This window comes from Tachysurus vachellii, chromosome 15 (genome assembly GCF_030014155.1).
Source record: "Tachysurus vachellii isolate PV-2020 chromosome 15, HZAU_Pvac_v1, whole genome shotgun sequence".
NCBI classification, from domain to species: domain Eukaryota; kingdom Metazoa; phylum Chordata; class Actinopteri; order Siluriformes; family Bagridae; genus Tachysurus; species Tachysurus vachellii.
The window spans coordinates 11,755,367-11,773,522 of record NC_083474.1 but is presented as its reverse complement, the minus strand read 5'-3'; the positions used below and the strand labels follow the sequence as shown (position 1 = coordinate 11,773,522).

The 18,156-nt window shown below is 39.1% G+C and overlaps 1 protein-coding gene across 12 annotated transcripts in view; it reads left to right on the top strand.

Annotated features, from left to right (window-relative positions):
• Positions 1-5,191: 5,191 nt before the first annotated feature.
• Positions 5,192-18,156, top strand: part of msi2b (musashi RNA-binding protein 2b) — a 235,194-nt gene continuing 222,229 nt past the window's right edge. For 6 of the 12 annotated variants that reach the window (XM_060887837.1, XM_060887833.1, XM_060887831.1 and 3 more), the window contains exons 1-5: positions 5,193-5,393; positions 5,695-5,735; positions 6,014-6,095; positions 6,577-6,661; positions 11,268-11,309. In XM_060887837.1, the coding sequence (XP_060743820.1) occupies positions 5,332-5,393; positions 5,695-5,735; positions 6,014-6,095; positions 6,577-6,661; positions 11,268-11,309 (312 nt within the window). In that variant the 5' untranslated portion in view covers positions 5,193-5,331. Of the gene's footprint in view, positions 5,394-5,694; positions 5,736-6,013; positions 6,096-6,576; positions 6,662-11,267; positions 11,310-18,156 lie in introns of all 12 variants that reach the window. The other 6 variants (XM_060887826.1, XM_060887830.1, XM_060887829.1 and 3 more) reach the window with 2 other exon arrangements.

Here is an 18,156-nt window from a genome sequence, read left to right as displayed (position 1 = left end):
GTGTGAGTGCTTTTTTTTCTTCCGCCGCCTCCTCTTTTTTAAACACCAGTGTTTAAAATTTGAGCAACTATCAAATTGACTATCAATTTACCAGACACATACACTTGTACTGCTAAACAATCTTTATTTTCTACCATACAAAGATGACTTTTTGACTTTCTGGTAATTTGACATGTCACAGATAAAGGTTTCTGTCACCGGATAGAGGAAGACAAATGTAGGCAAACATTATCATTGTCATCATTTGACCTATATAATGTCAGATATGTGTTGTTTTAACCAAATGGCAAAATCACAGTTAAGTCCATCCCTATTCTTTACATTGTGAAAGATCTGAGGACAGTAAATACATATTAAAAGGTATTGCATTTCATTTGCAGCTTATTAAACTGTATATACATCAGCATAATTTTATGCACACTTTATATTGTTTCTAAGTACAAAATTCAATAATAATTATTTAAATATATAATACCACTATAGCATAGTTATCCATGTGCATTAATGAGCTTTTGACTGGATAACTGTGATTTATTTTTAAATGTGATCCTCTTTTGGGAGTATTTCATATTTCTATTGCTATTTTTTAGCCTGTAACTCATATTTTTATGGGATAACATCTTTAAATGTGCAAAAAAAAATGCTAAAGTTTACTTTTGACCCCTACATAGAGACTTTTCATTGTTCTAATCCACTTGAATGTACTGTATAGAGAGAGAAAGGCAGTAGGGCATAGTCATGATTAGTTTGCAATAACACGATATGACCACAAGATGGCGTGTGAGTTCATCATTTGAACACCATCATCATCATCAACTCTTCGAGCACTTGAGCACCACTTGTGTTGCATACTAAATTAATCAACTTTATGCCTGTCTGGGTTCTCGGTCAAATAGAGGAGCTGCATGGCCTTATAAAGCTCAGATGGTTGTAATGAGTGCACTCAACCATATTTGCTGTTCATTCAAATGCCTTCACTTCATTTTTTCCTCATCACCAGATCAATTCAGTTTTTAGAGGTCACTGCAAGTCTTTTAATTCGGTGAAACAGCAGGTTCCTCGACTCTGAATTCCACGTATAATGAGATACAATAGGGAGTTAGACATATTCATTCATGCGAATGTTATATATTTTTATAGTGCTCTCATTTCTATGAGAGACCTTTGAATGGCTGCAGAGGCATATTGGATTTAAATCTAATCTAATAACAGAATAATAATTTACACTGTATAATAAAAGCTGAAACAACCTTATATTGCCAATCATGAGTGATTCATAACTCCTGACTATATTCACTTACAGTCCTTTAATACAATTTTGTCGGTTGTTGGAGAGAGTCACAGAGGTTCACAGCAACAATTAGTTACAGTGCAACCAGATTTGGTATTGTGTCTGAAATCCATTATAAAGTTCATTTTAGTTACTAAATTCTTGGAAAAGGCTTTCAGACAGTTTCATATCGTTTGGTGTGTTTCTAGTGGTAGAGCAATTGCAAAATGTTGAGAATCTTGCTTCTCATTACACTGTGGATAACAGTGTCTAATACCCATCAGCACTCAGACCTGGTTAGACTGCCTGTGAAGAGGCAGACAGCAGACAACAGTGAGTCAGGCAAACCAAGTCGGATGTTTCACAGCCTCTGAGTAATCTGTAGTGCAGCAGTGAGTGAGGGATGGTTCAGCAGAGACGGACATCGAGGCTGAGTAAAGTGAATATGCAGATAAAAGCATGTTAAAGGTCGTTAGCACCTCTCTGTATACAGGCTTCATCTGAGCCATCTGTTTACTGAGCCATCTCATACCTGAAAAAGCTCTGTATCTGTGTGTGGAGGTACATGTGAAGACCTTTTCTAGGCTTGTCAATAGAGCAGCTGTGTTGTGAACAACCGTAACTTATTGAAGGGAAAGCAGCGGAAAGGACAGTGTTCTTGTCCTTGATGTGAGTGAAACTGAGCTGAGCGAATAAGAGCAGCAGAAAAAACAAACCTTTAAAACTGCAGCTCAAAGAATAATTGCATGAGTTTCAACATTTGAGAAGGTAAGTTTCATCACATTTATGATTTTGTTGTTTTATTTTACTGTTGTGAAATGACAGAACCTCATTATTGATTCCCACGTTATTTTATTTGCTTTAGATTGAACTCTATTAGTTGTGCTCACTTTTGTAACAGTGACACCATCATTACTGTTGCTGCTAACGTCTGAGGTCTTTTTATTACAGGATAAATATAAACAAGATGGCTGTTTTTATACAGATCATCAAATCATTATCTTTTGATATTATTAAGATTCCCGTTACTTCAACAACTTCACGAGATACTCCTTAGACACGTCACGTTATGGTATTCATTCAAGTGTTGAAGGTTTTCCTCACTTTTACTGTCAAATTCATTTTTTTCTCTAATTGCAAAAAGCACAGCCTCTAATTGGGCAAAGCTCCATCATGCACTTAGCTTCACTTTTATCGCAAGTTCTGTATCTGACATGTTTCTGCACTGTTTCTGAGGACTTAATGGACTCTTGGAAACATTACAGATAATAGCAGGGTTGCAGAATAAATTAGCAGTTACTTTATAAGCCACATATTCTTGTACATGCATTTAAATCATCTACTGATTTGTAGTTCATTTACATTCATCAGACCAATCATGGCTCAGGGTATGTCACAGATAATGTGAATATGCATGGCATATACCATTAGGCTAATACACTGAACAGGGAGACTGGTGTACTGTGCCTTATGCTAATGTTTGAAGCTTTGTCTTTTATCAGTAACATGGCTTATGAGGAACATGAATAGGTTTATGGCTGTAAATCCACTGAGACGTGAGAGTAACCAGAAATCCTTTTTAATATAATTTCAAAATGATAAAGCTTCATTTTCTATTGACAAACATTTATTTATTTCACAGTAATCAAACCTTTATGTGTACTAAAATGAGATGCTAGATATTATTTTCAAGTTAATTCTGTATGAAAGCCAACCATTTTAAACAAAATACGCTGCTGACCATTATGCTTATCAGATCTTATTATGAAATAATGTCATTTAGATTACTGTAAATAGCCTCTAAACCAATCTGCCAGGCCTGATCTGAAATATAATTGTGTAGTACATTACAGTGAAATGGACCAGTAGTAGTGGTGCTTATTCTTATTAAATCCAGAAAAAAAACATTTAAATCTTCCTGATTTAATTAGCTTTGTTTAGCAGGTTTCTCTGAGCATCATCCCAATCACTACTGTTAAAAAACTAGTAAATGATTATAACGTTCATATTTTACTAAATGCTATACTGAATATTTTGAATATTTCGAAATTGAATTTAATGTATTACAATAAACAGCCCTCCATGCTGGGAGTCTGGGAGATTTTTCAGCTTTAAGTCAGTAAAAGAATCTGAATGAAAAAAATGCTGGAATGAGAGAGATGTTTTGCTTCAGGCTTGTGCCCCATAGGTGCTTGTGTGTCAGTTTACCAACAAGCAGCCTGTCAGGCAGTGAGGTGAGACGCTGGAGTTCACCTGCCAATCAGTAGCATCTCAGCCACGCTCCTCTGGACATTAACTTGATGTGGGTTCTTCACTTCTGGTGGTGAATATGTCGTCTAGAATCTGTCTCATGGAGGGGAGAAGACAGAGACGAGCTGTCTTTGGCCCACGGATCCTCTTCTTAAATGGACCTGCAAGAAATAAACTGCCTTCAGGGTGACATAACTGTGTGTCCAAAACTCCTTCCCCGAAGCCTCTCTTTTTCACTTTTACATGGAGAGACCTTTCTTTCACCTTTTCCCTGAATAACAGGTTTCACTTTTAGGATTTGAAAATATTTTTTGTTTTTTTTTGTTATTGTCAAATGAATCGTTTTTGATGTGTAAATCTTCGTACTCTGAGAACGATGGTGATAATTACATGTATGTATGTAAAATCTCCTTTTTTTTAGATGCTTGTAGTCTTTAAATAAGCTAAATTTCTTATATAATATGTCTTGTTTCTTGGTTCTGCTTTCAAACATGCGGCACAACCGTGTGTACAAAGGTAGTTTGAGTATAAAGGTATAAACAAATTTTCAACACACTTTAGGTTTCCGATATATCTTTGTTGGTAATGCATTCTGGCCTGTTTGCTCTAACAACTATAAGAATAGGTTGTTACCTCAACTCTTTTGTAAAGCATATAAGTTAAGCTTGTGCTATCCAGTCTTTATAAATGTCAGGACTTTTTTCCTTGTGCCTTTTGTTTACGTTTTGTGTTCACGTGTTTTGGGTCCCTTCCCACCTCAGCACACCTGTCCCTTATGTGTCTTTTGTTTTGTCTGTGTTTGGTTTTGTTTGTGTAATTAATAAACCATGTTTTTTAACTATCCTGCATTTGGGTCTGTTTTTAACCCCGGTTCCCTGCCAATAAATGTTACACATCCTGTTCCATCCTGTTATTTTCTGTGATATCTCTACATATAACATAGGCAGCTTTGCACAGGAACAAACTCTGCCACTTTCTATTGCAGCAGCTGATAATGACCTGTCACTGTCAGTTTAAATGCTGTCATCATCCTCATAATGCTGACTACAGTCTGAGTATTATTCGCATTAATAACCCACGTTGCCTTTAAATCTTTCACATATATATTTTTTTCAGATTGCACATCTCTTCCTATTCTGTACAGTATTCTTTTATTTCTATTACCTATTAAATCTGCATTCGTATGACATGGAGATACAAACCTAATTTCACTGCATTCTAGTCTGTTCCTGATAGTTATTACATGGTAGATATTGTGTTATAGGATCCTCTTGATTCATAAAAAAAAAATAAATACCCTGTAATGCTATTCCCAACTGCCAGGACTCAGTTTATAAAGAATTAAACTTACTTATTTACTATAAACAAACTCAGTATTTTACAAAACAGCCTATTTTATGTTTACTTTATTTGACTTGACTCTTTTTTTAATGGGAACTCTTTGGGGATGATACTAAAATGATAAGCATCACATTTCTCCTAATAAACAGACTTGTATTGTTAATGGTGACGTAATGGCTGAACCGCGCGCTCCCTAAGGACACGTTATAATAAAGCCAAACACCGGCGCCGTGATGTGGGCGTGGTTTATACGCGGTGCGTCAATGTATTCGGTTTGGATTGACGCGCGCTGTGACTCCGCCCCACATGTGGGAGGTGGGGCTGAGAGTGGGAGGAGTCCGGCAGAGCAGAGCCCACGTGTGACGCGCGCATTCCCGGCTCAGTGCGATTCGCTTTAGCGGCGCTCCGGGGCTCCGTTCGCTGTGACTGCGCGCCTTTTAGTTTGTTGCCTGTTTTTAGTTGGGTTAGCGATGGAGGGAGACGGGAGCCAAGCAACGTCCGGGAGTCCGACCGATTCGCAACACGACCCAGGGTAAGAAGGCGCAATTTTATTGTAACAGCACTTGACTTCACTGTCATGTCATTGGGTGCGAGCGCGCTGGCTGCTGCTGGAGAAGCGGCGCAGGGGGACGGAAGCTTCCGGCTGCGCGCAGCTACACCTTTGTTTGGTTTGTATCGGAGCCTCTGGCCTGCCCCCTTCACCACACAGCTCAGTCAGGGCTCACAGCTCCTTTAGACACCCTACTGTCTGTTTCTAGCACAGTTTGTTAGCTCCACGTCAAAATGGCCGATGTGACATCTGGACTCACTTCTGCTGTGTTTTCCTCTTCCAGTAAAATGTTTATCGGTGGCCTCAGCTGGCAAACTTCACCAGGTAAGAACATGGGCTTTGTGTTGTGTTGTGCTGTTTGACATGTCGTGTTGTGGTGTGTTGTGGTGTGTTGTGGTGTGTTGATGGATTTCATGCAGTGCGCTGTACGGGACACGAAGCTCTTCATTTCTACTCAATTGAAGTCCTCTATTCGACCCCTACATGCTTTAGGGGGCGTTTAAACACACACACACACACACACACACACTCACACACACTGCACTTGTCCAAGCCGTGATCGGGTGCTTATGTGTCTCCTCTTTCCCTTTTTCTCCTTGCAGACAGCCTTAGAGACTATTTTAGTAAATTTGGAGAAATCCGAGAATGTATGGTGATGAGGGATCCCACGACCAAGCGCTCCAGGTACATTCAGTGCGGTGTGTGTGTGTGTGTTGATTTATTCTGTGTCAGGAATTGCAGGAACACAGAGCTACACTTTTCCAACCTCCGGGATCAGTGAATGCAGTGACATTGAGTTTTAGGAGCGCGCGCGCGCGCACACACACGAATACACACACACACACACACACACACACACACACACACACAGACTGTAGTTCTTATTTAGCCTCTCTGTATCTCTCTCTCTCTCTCTCTCTCTCTCTCTCTCTCTCTCTCTCTCTCTCTCTCTCTCTCTCACACACACACACACACACACACACACAAGCGTGTTTCTTCTGCTTTGAATGTCACTGCCAGTCTCATCAACTGCTCACATGCTGTGTAAAAGTTACCAAAAATCTTGTAAATGCACCTGAAAAACAAATTTTTTTTATGTACTTAATGTCAATAGGCCTTCTTATTCATCTGTGTTCTGTGTATGTGTGTGTTTATTTTTTTGCAGGGGATTTGGGTTTGTTACGTTTGCAGATGCGGCCAGTGTAGATAAAGTTTTAGGTCAACCTCACCACGAATTAGACTCAAAGACGGTATGTTTCCTTTTCCTTGTGCTATCTTTGTGTAATCATTTCCTGTCCTGTTTGATTCCACCATGACATTTCTGATTGTACCACACACACAAACACACATTAGACAGGATGCTCCTGGTAATGAACTCTTTCACTCCATTACATTTGGCTCCTATCTTGAAAGGTCAATAAGAACACAGACTATATACTCTGTGCTTTTGTACTGAACACAACACACACTGCCAGAGATGTCCGAGGTTCATGTTTGACGTTTTGTGTATTTAATCAGTATTGCCATTTTGAAGCAGTGCCAATTCAAACTAAGCTGCACACAGACACTGATGTATGACTTGAGTGCTTGTTTTACACTTTAGACGCACGTGAGCCGATCTCACACCGTACGTCACCGAGACACGGGTGCATATCTGTCACTTCGGGTTTAAGAGTTGTGAGGCTGTAAAGATGCATTTATGGCTTCTCTGGAATAAATATGTTTCTTTGAAGGTGACCATGTGGTTAAGAGATTGTCTCTTTCATTTAATTACATATTAACAAAATAGGTTTATTTTATTTTAATGTCAGTTTATGTCTATACTCATTTTTATCCATGTCGTTAATAAGAAATTATTTTTTTCTTATGATTTTGTCAATGATTTTCCATTCACGTTTTTTGCACACCTTAAAAATAAAGATTGACAATTTCCCCACAATCAGTAAAGATTTGTGTTTTTATGCTTAGTTATAACAATGTAATAAATAAGCTATGTCAAATATCTGAAATTCAGTTTAAGGGGTTTTCATAGTTATATTATGTGAATTAAAATATAGTAAAAATTGCTCAGGATGTTTACTAGATACGAGCAGCTTATTCATTTAAGCCAGCACCATGTTTCTGTTCGTCACACTGCAAGCTAGATTTACACACTTTCTCCTGCAAAGTGAAATTCTTAGGATCCCTGGATAGGATTGGTGTGCTATGAAAAGTTCATTGAATATGTGAATATGATGTTTTGCTGTTTCAGGTCCAGTAAATGTTTCCCATTGCCATTTCAGCTGCTTTATTGTTTGGAGATTTGTCATTGAAAAACCAGTGGGAGTCAAGAATGAGTAAGCTTTGATTTTGAATAGCGAGGCTCTGGACAAACAGCCCAACATCATTTCCTTACCAGTAAAAAAAACCTTGACATGAATGTGCTGAAGGAAAATTGAAGTGCAAAAGTACTTATGCAAAAATCAGCAAGGGATTATGATGCGGTTATTTCCCCAGGACTAGGTGTTAGTTGAACCTTAATTCCCAGTGCTTTTTGTAGGTCTTCTGTGTCTTTTTATTGAGTTGACAAGTTCATCACAGTAGTTTTAAACCATGCGTTTGAAATAAATACCGTGATCAGACAGTTCTCCAGGGAAGGGTTGTGTATTCTAATTAGAATTAGGGTGTATATTATATAGCACAAAGATCAAAAATTAGACTCAGGGTAGTTATAGTCAGTGTGTAAATTAAACTGTTGTGAGGATTTATTTATTTATTTATTTATTTATTTATTTATTTATTTATTTATTTATTTATTTATTTATACATCCAAATTCACTTTCTTTTATTGTTTTAATATTTAAAAAAAATAAACTTTAAATTGAATTACAGTTTGAATTTAACCAGCTGCCATTTTCTATGCACTAGAGCTGCTGTTTTTTTGTTTATATTCCTCTTACTATGTGAGGATTTAATTTACCAAAAAAAAAAAATAATGACTCCGCTCTTTGTTTGAGTTGCTCGATTGAGGTTATGATGCTAAATTAGTCTTCTGCAGATTAACCTGTTCAATTTATTTCTCTCACAGAGACCAAGGTAGATTACTGTGGCTCATATTGTTAATCTTATTTTACAGCAATCACGAGTATGTTCTATTAAAATGATAGCGATTATTAATGAATAATAATTGAGCGTGGCATGTGAGGAGAAGAAGAAAAGAGAAGAATATTGAGGATGGATAAAGCTAGGAATGTGCAGCTGATCATATCACAGCCACACAATCAGTCATTAACACACAGCGGTGGCATATTTAAGGAACATGACTCAAATATGTATTATACCCAAACCCCATTTATTTTAGAAACCGGGCTGTTGTATCTCAAAATCCCGTGTCTGTTCAATATTTCTGACAACAAATCTGGGTCTGCTGCATTACATAAGCGCTCTGTATAGACACATCCCTAGGATTCTTGCTAGAAAATAAAAAAGGCAATGTTTTTGAATGAGTGGTGAAGAACAGGAAAAGCACTACAGTGAGCATTAGCAGCCATGTGTCCAGGATTGAGAGAGATTGAGATCACGAGGATGGCAGTGATGGTAGCTAAAGCAGGGATTACTGCGACACGGATCGTGATGTCATACCCTGAGCTAAGACACGGCTCAGTGGTTCAGTCTTGAAGTGTGTGACCTCATTCATAAAGGTGAAGCCAGGAGCTGAAAGGCCTGACTAATGCATGAGAAGAGAAAATAAAGACGGAAAAACTAAAGCTCAAAATACTCAAAATGGCGGTGCAGTTGAAAATCCTGACTCAAGCTTTAATGTTTAATATTGATGTTTACTAGAATAAAAAAAAAGCTTCAAGTACTTTTCACTATCTCGATTTCTGTATCTCGTGTTTTCTTTTTATTTGGTATCATTTACTTTGCCATTCATCTTTTATTCAAATTTATACAGTTCTGCTACACAATATTGCCTAATTAACTAAAATAAATTTTTTTAAGCATGATATTTTTCATTTTGTGAGCATATTTATTTTATTATATATGTATTTAATAGAAGTAATTTATTCCTTTTTGACTGTGTTTTTCTTTTGTGTCGTATTATTATTATTATTATTATTATTATTATTATTATTATTATTATTTATTTTTTCCCCACTCACCTCACTAACACTAGCAATTTCTGAGATGCTGAATGTATGAGAATAGATATGAGGCGAGCAGCACGGCAAAATGTGTGACACACTTTAGTATTTCACATTTGATTAAAAAATGGTTACATAAGCTGCAGATGTAAAACCTGGAGTGAAAATTGCATTGTGTGTTGACAATTGGTTGCCGGCTGCGGTCCTCTCTAAAAGCAATCTGTTTTAGATTAAACACTTTTCTGGATGAATTAAAGTATAATAAAAACAGCCTAGCTTTTCCCCTGGAAAGAGTCTTTAAAAGGCAGTACATGTTACATTCTATTCAGACCAAATTCATTCAGCAGAGGACAATTCCTACCCCAGCATTGCAAAAAGAGCCATGTTTACTTCATCTTTCCTTTGCGCACGGTCATGTCTTCAATTTCTCACCTTTTTTATGAAGTGACAAAGTACTAAGACATGCTGCATATTGAAGTGCAATATTCCACTAATGGGTTTTTTTTCCCTCGAGTTGTTTTTTTTTTCTTCCTGTGTTTTTCCTGTTTGACGGAAGACTCCCGACTACAGTGTGACCGTCCTTGCATGCGTGATCATCTGACATCATTTTAGTTAACGGGGCATTTCTGTGCCCTTATTTTTTTCTGCAAAAATATTTCGGCTTCCTCATTTCCATGAATTTACGATTAAATCCATCTTTGCCTCCATGTGTTGAATAAATTCTTGCAGAACACCATGAACCTTAACTGATGTCTATTTATGTACCAATTTGAATTTTCTTCAAGCTCTTCTACTATATTCTCCACATAATTTAGTTTATTCTCCGTAAACAAGGAAATGTTGCTTCCATTAGACCTCTGAAAAAAGTATTTGTTAATATACTGTCTCTATTATGTCACTTATACACTGATATATATATATATATATATATATATGTGTGTGTGTGTGTGTGTGTGTGTGTGTGTGTGTATGTATATATGTATATATATATATATACACACACATATATATATATATATATATATATATATATATATATATATATATATATATATATATATATATGTAATACAGCTGAAGAACAAATTGAATTTACTTTGCTGTTTTTTTTATATATAAGTCTAGTTAATAATGATGTAGTGAAATATAACCGTCATTGAGATGGTTGCATCACTTTATGTTTCCATACTTGTGGTCTTGAATAGGAAAACTTATAAGCTTTGTATGGTATGTGTATCACAGTGCATGCTACTGTAGGAGTGATCAATTGTGTGTTTTATAAGCTTCCACGATTGATTCTTGAGAAGAGAAATGCCTCAAACCTCTGCTGGTCCATAGGCCTTTTATTCAGACGGTAACTGTGTAGGAAGGAGTCACCAATAATGACGATAATCCCTCTAGAGGGAACAAGGTTGTGGATGTATTGATCCAATGCCTCTTCTGATTCTTCAGCACTCACCAATACATACTCTGCCATGTCAGCCTTGTCCCCCGGATCCCACACTGCTGTGTCCATGAAGCTCTTAATTTCTAAAGATGCTTTTGTTTAACATGTGACATCTGATAACTGATGTTATTTGCACATGTATATTGCTTGCTAATTGTGGTTACAAATACAGACAGGTCTGCTATAACATGTACACATTGTATTATATAGTATATAATATATTATTGAATTTTCTTGCACATTGTATATGTTACTTATAATATTTTCTGTCCTTGTTTTGTTTAGATCGACCCTAAAGTTGCCTTCCCGAGACGTGCTCAACCCAAGGTAAGAGGATATTCTTTGTAACTGAACAAAAATAAAAAGAGATCTTAGTCATCTGCTGATCATCTGTAAAATATGTCGAAATTGGTGTGTGCTCAGTAATTGGCAAAACCCCCCCCCAAAAAAAACAAATGTTTATGTCTTTTGAGGTTACAGCACAGTTAGATTTCAACATAGATACAACCGAGGTTAATGATGAGCAATTTGACCTCAGAGCCTCAACAGTAAAGGCTCTGTCCAGGAGAGTAAATGGAATAATCGCCTTCCCTCATGAACCTAAAGTTTACAGAAATGCCTGAAATGCTGTGGTCCTTATTTAAAATGGAGATGATTAGAAGAGATGTTATTTTTATGACCTAGATAAGGTGAACACTGCCACTGGCATTGACAATTTATATTGTTTGGCTGCCTTTGCTGGCTTTATTATACTGGCAGGGACGATTTTCTTCAGGTTGCAGACATGTTAGCCATGTGCACTGTGCCCTACTTTACCGCTTGATGAGCATTCGTGCCATGGCCTTTATACCTGAATTGCTTCTTCCTGGTTGTGCCTTGAGCCTTTTGAGAGCTGTTCCTGTCCCTGCTCTGAGAGCAGTTTCAGGTTTTCTTAGACTGTGTTTGGTGTGAGGTTTTAGTGAGACAGACTGGTTGTTGATCAGCGTATGGAAGGCAGCATCTTTCCAAACTGGGCAGGAGGCGGTGAGGAGAGCTTGCTAGGTGGCAGGTGTCCATAGCACACTTGGCTGGCTAATTGAAATAAAGAACTTTTTCCATTCTGTTCAAAGTGGGGGAACCAGTGGAGGGGAAATGACGCACTGTTTCTTTTGCTCCCATGCCAGCGAGGCTGGTCCAAACGCAGACCGCAGGCCCCCAGGCCGAATGCTGCTTCTTGGCTTAGAGTGGGTTTAGGATGAATGGGGTACTAAAGCGCCAGGTTCCAGCAGCTCTTCTACTTCACACGCGTATCTCTTCTATTCCTTGTGCTCAGGAAATCTAGTAAATGATAAATTCCAGGCAAATACATTAACACCCTCTCATCCAATCATGAGGGGATTCAGGAGCCTGGACAACTGGCTAAGAGCATGTAGGATGCGAATACAGTACCGCATTCTCCTCCAGTCCAATAGCATGAAGGGTGTAAGCATGTGCAAATAAACAAGTGCAGCGAAATAGAAAAGCTCTAAATAGCCACACTGTTTTGTCTGTCTAGTGCTGGCCTGCTTTTTATTTCCCAAATGAAAGCATGAACACTGACTGTGCCTTTAGCTCCATTTAAATGACACTGGGTTTACACAGGTAGCCTTGAAACTTTTTTCTTTATACAGTATATGCTCAAGTGACACGATTGCTGCATCATCTGGGCTAGTGGTTAAATAAACACGAGAAACTCACCTGGCTGGTTTTAATTTCTATCAATCAATGTAAAGGTGCGAAATGTTTGTGGCATATTTTTTTATCACAGAGCAAGCATGCAAATATTATTATTTGAGCGGTTGAGTCCTGGCTGAATAGGGCTTTTGTTTTTGCCATCACCGTTTTTAACAGCGTGTAATGCAGACGTTACTGGAGATGGCTTTTGCTGCTTTTGTTATTGCTATTTTTATGTTTTTGTCTTTCACACCACATTTGCATAACACATCTTTGCATGTCCTGACAAGATTTTAATTGATATTCGGAGTGATATTGGGCAGACGAAGATCTGATATTCCCTCAGAGAAAACTGTCATTACCCCGAAGCTATGTATTCTTTTTAATTAAGCTATCATGCTGTTATAACAAGCCTGTAGGTGGAATCAATCCAGGTCGATCAAATTTTTCATCGCTTCAGTTCTTTTTAAGCTTGGCTCTTTCCTTTTATCTTTTGGTGAAAGCATCTCTATTGTCTAGTCCCCTTTGTGTCTGATCATTACGGTGTGGACACGGTAAAAACTATATTTTGTGCTTCTTAAAGCTTTTTTCAATTGCATGTACTGGAAAGTCTGTAATCTCTTAATCATGTTATAGGGTAAGTGTGTAGTAAAGTTATGGGCTGATAGAAAGCTAGTATGCTAGCTGAGAAAGCTGAAGTTTTGTCCTCGCTAGAATTTGGGCCTCTGTTTTCTCCGGACCGCAGGAGATCTTGCCCTTTTCACCCCTCCTTTGTGCTTGTTCTTAGCACTTCTGGCTCCCAGCCATTGCTTTTGCAGCCTTTAAAAGATTATTGTGTCATTTTGCTGACACCAGTTCCAAACACTGTTAGACACTGTGTAATGAGTTTGCGATTGAAAGCTCCAAGCAGCCACCCTCTGTTTCACCGACTTTATTTCACCAGCGAATCCACGCCACTGGCAATAATCAACCTAATGAGTGACGTTCTCTTCAAAAATGCAATCTATGCTTGAAGTGCATGAAGGGAGAATGAAATGGGGCAAAAAAATACAGGAAGTTAAAAGATCCAGCACAGAGCATGATAGGATCCTTCAGTTTCAGAAGCAGCACAACAGACAACAAGCCTGAGTGGAGAGATGTCCTGGCATTTACCACCACCAGAGCTGTCAAAACAATGCCTGCACTTGTTCTGCTCCCTGAGCTACATCCTCAGCTCCGAGACATCAGCCTGGCTTGGGATTTGCCACGGGAGGTGGGAATTGAGTTTACTCCTGCTGTGGTGTCATTTCTTTTCCCTCCCCAATTTAATTTTTTTCCCATCCCACGCATGTGTCCGCCGTGCTGTTTTTTTAATCCTCCGCCTCACTCCCTGCCTTGTGTACGTTTTAAGTAAAAAATATTTTGCACCTCCTATGATACAAAGCAGCAGACGTTGCTCAGGGAGTGGCTTGCTGATGAGCAGGAAAACTGCAGGTTGAGTTTTTAATGAAGTCCATGAGATACCACTGTGAAGTAGTAGGACCCAGGCTCTTGAGGAAATGAGGCAGCTTGGAGAACCCCCCCTCAACCCAACAGCCCCATCCCCAAACGGCCCTCTGCTGCCATCCAATGCCAATTAAGATCTACGCGCAGGCATGACTCAGTTCCTCTCTGGCGTCACCGCTGCACGCTGCTTTCATTTTGCCCCTCGTGCTGACAGCTTGGCAATGTAGCTATTTTCTCCTCTTTGCTAGCTGGAAATTTTCAGCATGTGTTTCTCTGCTGTTTGAGAAAAGCAGATTTGATAAAAGGGCCTTCGCTTAATCCGTCGCACATCTTTGATGTCTGTGAAGCTTGGTTTAAATATCGTGTAGAACCTGAGTTGCTCAGGGATGAGAGATTTGCAGCAGGGTGCGACGAATGTGTTCATCCATGATAACAAGACAGATCTGTCTCTTTGGTGCTTCTGTTGTCTTAGCTAGCCAAATTACTCAAGCAGTAAAACAGAAGACAGAGGAAATCAAACCCTACGTCTTTTCGGATTAGTTAAGCAACAAATGGCAACACAAAAATGACCATCTCGGTTCTAGAGTTAGGTGAGACAGCATAATGCTGTGCTCCAACGGCTGATGTCTCTTTTTTTTCCCTTTTGTTTTTGAGGCATCTTTTGTCTCGCTGCTTGTTTTGTCAGGGAGCAGAGATGATGTGTTCACACTGGCAGCAGAAGCTATAGAGGAAAATTCGTGGCCGTTCTTGCTAACCCAGCGCTAACTATCATTGAGTGACACTAATGAGGGGAACAGGCATGCAGAAGAGCGAGAAAACAAGGTGCTCTCAACATGGCCATTGACAAAACTCCATTTAGGTTCCAACACTCAGTGATCTTTTTCAACACCCCCCACCCCACCCCACCCCTTCCTCCTCAGTTTTCCAGCTCCACCACCTTCTCCTGTTTCTTTTCAAACACACTCAATTACTGTATTTCTTAGGATGTGGCTTCTTGCGCGTTTGTTTTTGTTTTGATCAGCAGAAGCACAGGGATCTAATGGAGGCCTGCTGATAGTGTGGCAACATGTCTAAGGCAGAGCCAAAACAGCCCTGGCTGTGAGAAAGAGAGAGGTGAAAATTAATCCAACATGTAAAGGTGCTGTATATCGAGTCCTAACTGCACCGAGGTCTTCTGATAAGAATGTGCACTGAGACGTGCTGTTCCTCCGTAACCCTCACTTCAATCTTGTTGGAAGGTCAGGAAGAAAAATCAATGCTGTTTGGTGTTCCAGGATTCGTTACAGTTGTTGGCTGCACATCAACTAGACATTGTTGCTTTGAGGTCTCCATTTTCCTCTGAAGAAGACGAGCTAAAAAGGTTTCTTTGTGTAAAATTCAGTGTTGCAGGTTGGTGCTGTACCACATCCAAAAAGACAAAAAACGGAGTGTGTGGAGCCCTGACACGCACTGAGCCATTAGCCCAGCGATCAAGCAAAAGGAAAACACTAACACTTTTGTTGTGCCTCTTGACATGTTCCTTTTTCGCCTAAAAACAATAATCTTAGTCCCTTTTGTGTATTTTTTAGCTGTGAGCTTGTACAAAATTGATTAGGACTGCACATTGCATATAAAACAGATTGTCAACATTAACCTAGCAATTTTATTCTACATGAAATCAATATGCATTTCAAACCGCTCATTATGCGCACAAACATTTTTGCTTAATAAATGACCTGTTTGGCCAACCTTTTGTGCTGCATCATCATGATCGTGAAAGCATTATTTGTTCATCCAAACACGTCAGCAGCTAAGACAAGTTATTACACAGTGACAAACTCAGTTTGGAGCATCTGGGAGCTTTCATTTAGGGTTTCTCCCAGAGCTGAAGGCTGCCAAGTGTGTTGCAGTTCCCTGTAGGAGCAGACAGGCCTCCATATCCACCCCTGCAGGCGCTGCAGCACTGAGATGCTCTTTAAAGTTGCTGTAAGCTGCCATGTCTCACACACAGTCAAGTAGTGCTGGGGTTCTCCACCCACCCACTCCCTCACTCACTCACACTCTCTCTCTCTCTCTCTCTCTCTCTCTCTCTCTCTCCCCCTCTCTCTCTCTCTCTCTCTCTCTCTCTCCCCCCGCTCTCATTCCAACTTATCTGTCTCAGTCTACCTTTCTTTCTCTCACCATTAGCACATGTTCCCTTCAGGTTCTCTAGTTAGATATTAATACGCTTTCGTTTAATTTTGAAATCTTCACCTACATAAGTCACCATATTTTATTGTTTTGTAGCTTTGCTCACACACACTCTGATCACGTCTGCTTGGTGCATTCTGATGTTTTTGCCTTTTCATATAGTTTTATTGCCTCTGGTTGTTACATTTGGTTTGGATCTGCCTTTAAAAATGATCTCATCTTTGCTGATTAGTTGTTTTCACTCTTGGACCTCGTATTTTAATTAAGTACATTCTTATTATACACTATTACATGTTTATGACTCATGATTTCAAACAAATGCCAGTTTGTTTTATAATTGTTAAATTGTTCTGCTAATAATGTGAGCGATAGCACAGTATCTTTGTTTAAGAATAAATCATGAATGAATGGAATAAATTAAAATAAAACAGTAATAAAGCTGAAATGAAAGACCACTGGATTAATAATGTGGCAGTAAATTAGTGAATGAGTACAGCAGAGTTTGTGAACATCATTTTTACGTTTCTTTAAAGTGATACCTTGATAAAGCTCAATGAATGGATTTTGCTCCTAAATTGGGTGAATAATTGAGGAATATAATTGCAAAAATCACAATCAACTAAATGAATCAGGGTTATAATGTTAGCCACTTATTCTTACCCCAATTTTTAAATAACGTTTTTCATTTTTCAAATATCGGTAAAATATCATTCCGTTTATTCCGTTTTTGTGCTCTGCTGTGACAGTATATGGATATAGTACTCACGAACATATTGTACAGAACATTTTCACGAGTGCTGACAGTGTTGACTTGTCAGATGTGGCATCCTTTTCCCTGCTTCTCTCTTTGTAATGTGGTGTGTGTGTGTGTGTAAGCTGTGTTTGTGTGTAAGGTGTGCAGTGTGTAGCGAAGTAACTGTCTGTGTGGCAGAAGATGGACTAAGTGTGTTTGTGTGTGTGTGTGAGAGAGAGAGAGAGAGAGAGAGAGTGAGTGAGAGAGAGAGAGAGAGAGAGAGAGAGAGACTTGTTTATTAGTTGTCCTTCTCTCCACTGCATCAGCAGACCTTTTCCTCATACACTGCATATACTCTTCTCTTCTTTTCTTCCTCTGGAGCTCTTTTTACTTTCTCTTCACCCAAATGCTTTGTCCCGGGTGACAGACAGAGATGGTACAAATATTTCGTCTGTCTGCAGTGCATGCACCATGTTTGAAATTTCATTGGCTGAGAGTGTGACCCGTGATGGACAGACAGCGCCTAGTTGGAAACGCCTCCTTCACTCAGTTTTCCCCCACCCTCTCCGGCTTTGCTGGAGCCTCAGCTTCTGCATGATAAATCTGATGCTAAATTTAGAGGTCGTTTTTCTTGTGCAGAGAAAGAGAGAGATTACTGACAGGGAGAGACAGACGTGTGTATGTGTGTGTGTGTGTGTGTGCGTTTGAAAGAGTGTCAAGCTTTCTTTTTAAGCCGTCCTCTATCACAGGGAAGTACTTTCGATCTTCATTGCTTAAAGCTTTTTCATTTACCCTTGATTTGCTTTATATGCAATGTTTGTAGTCTGCTTAATATGATACTCAGTCAGGAGCTGAATGAAACTCCCCTTCTTAAACCCCCATTCACCACTTTGCTCGTAACTGTTTGTTTGAAATGCTTTAGTTTGTCAACAGTGGCTGCACAGTTATGTAACAGTGAGCTTGCAGATCTTCCTCTGGCAGCACCTCATGCACCAGTGCAATCACTACCTCAGTATCTGTTTCATTCGCTTCACTCCACAGTCCCTGTGAAACCACTTACCTTCATTTCCTAGCCTGCCACCTTAATGCTGGAAA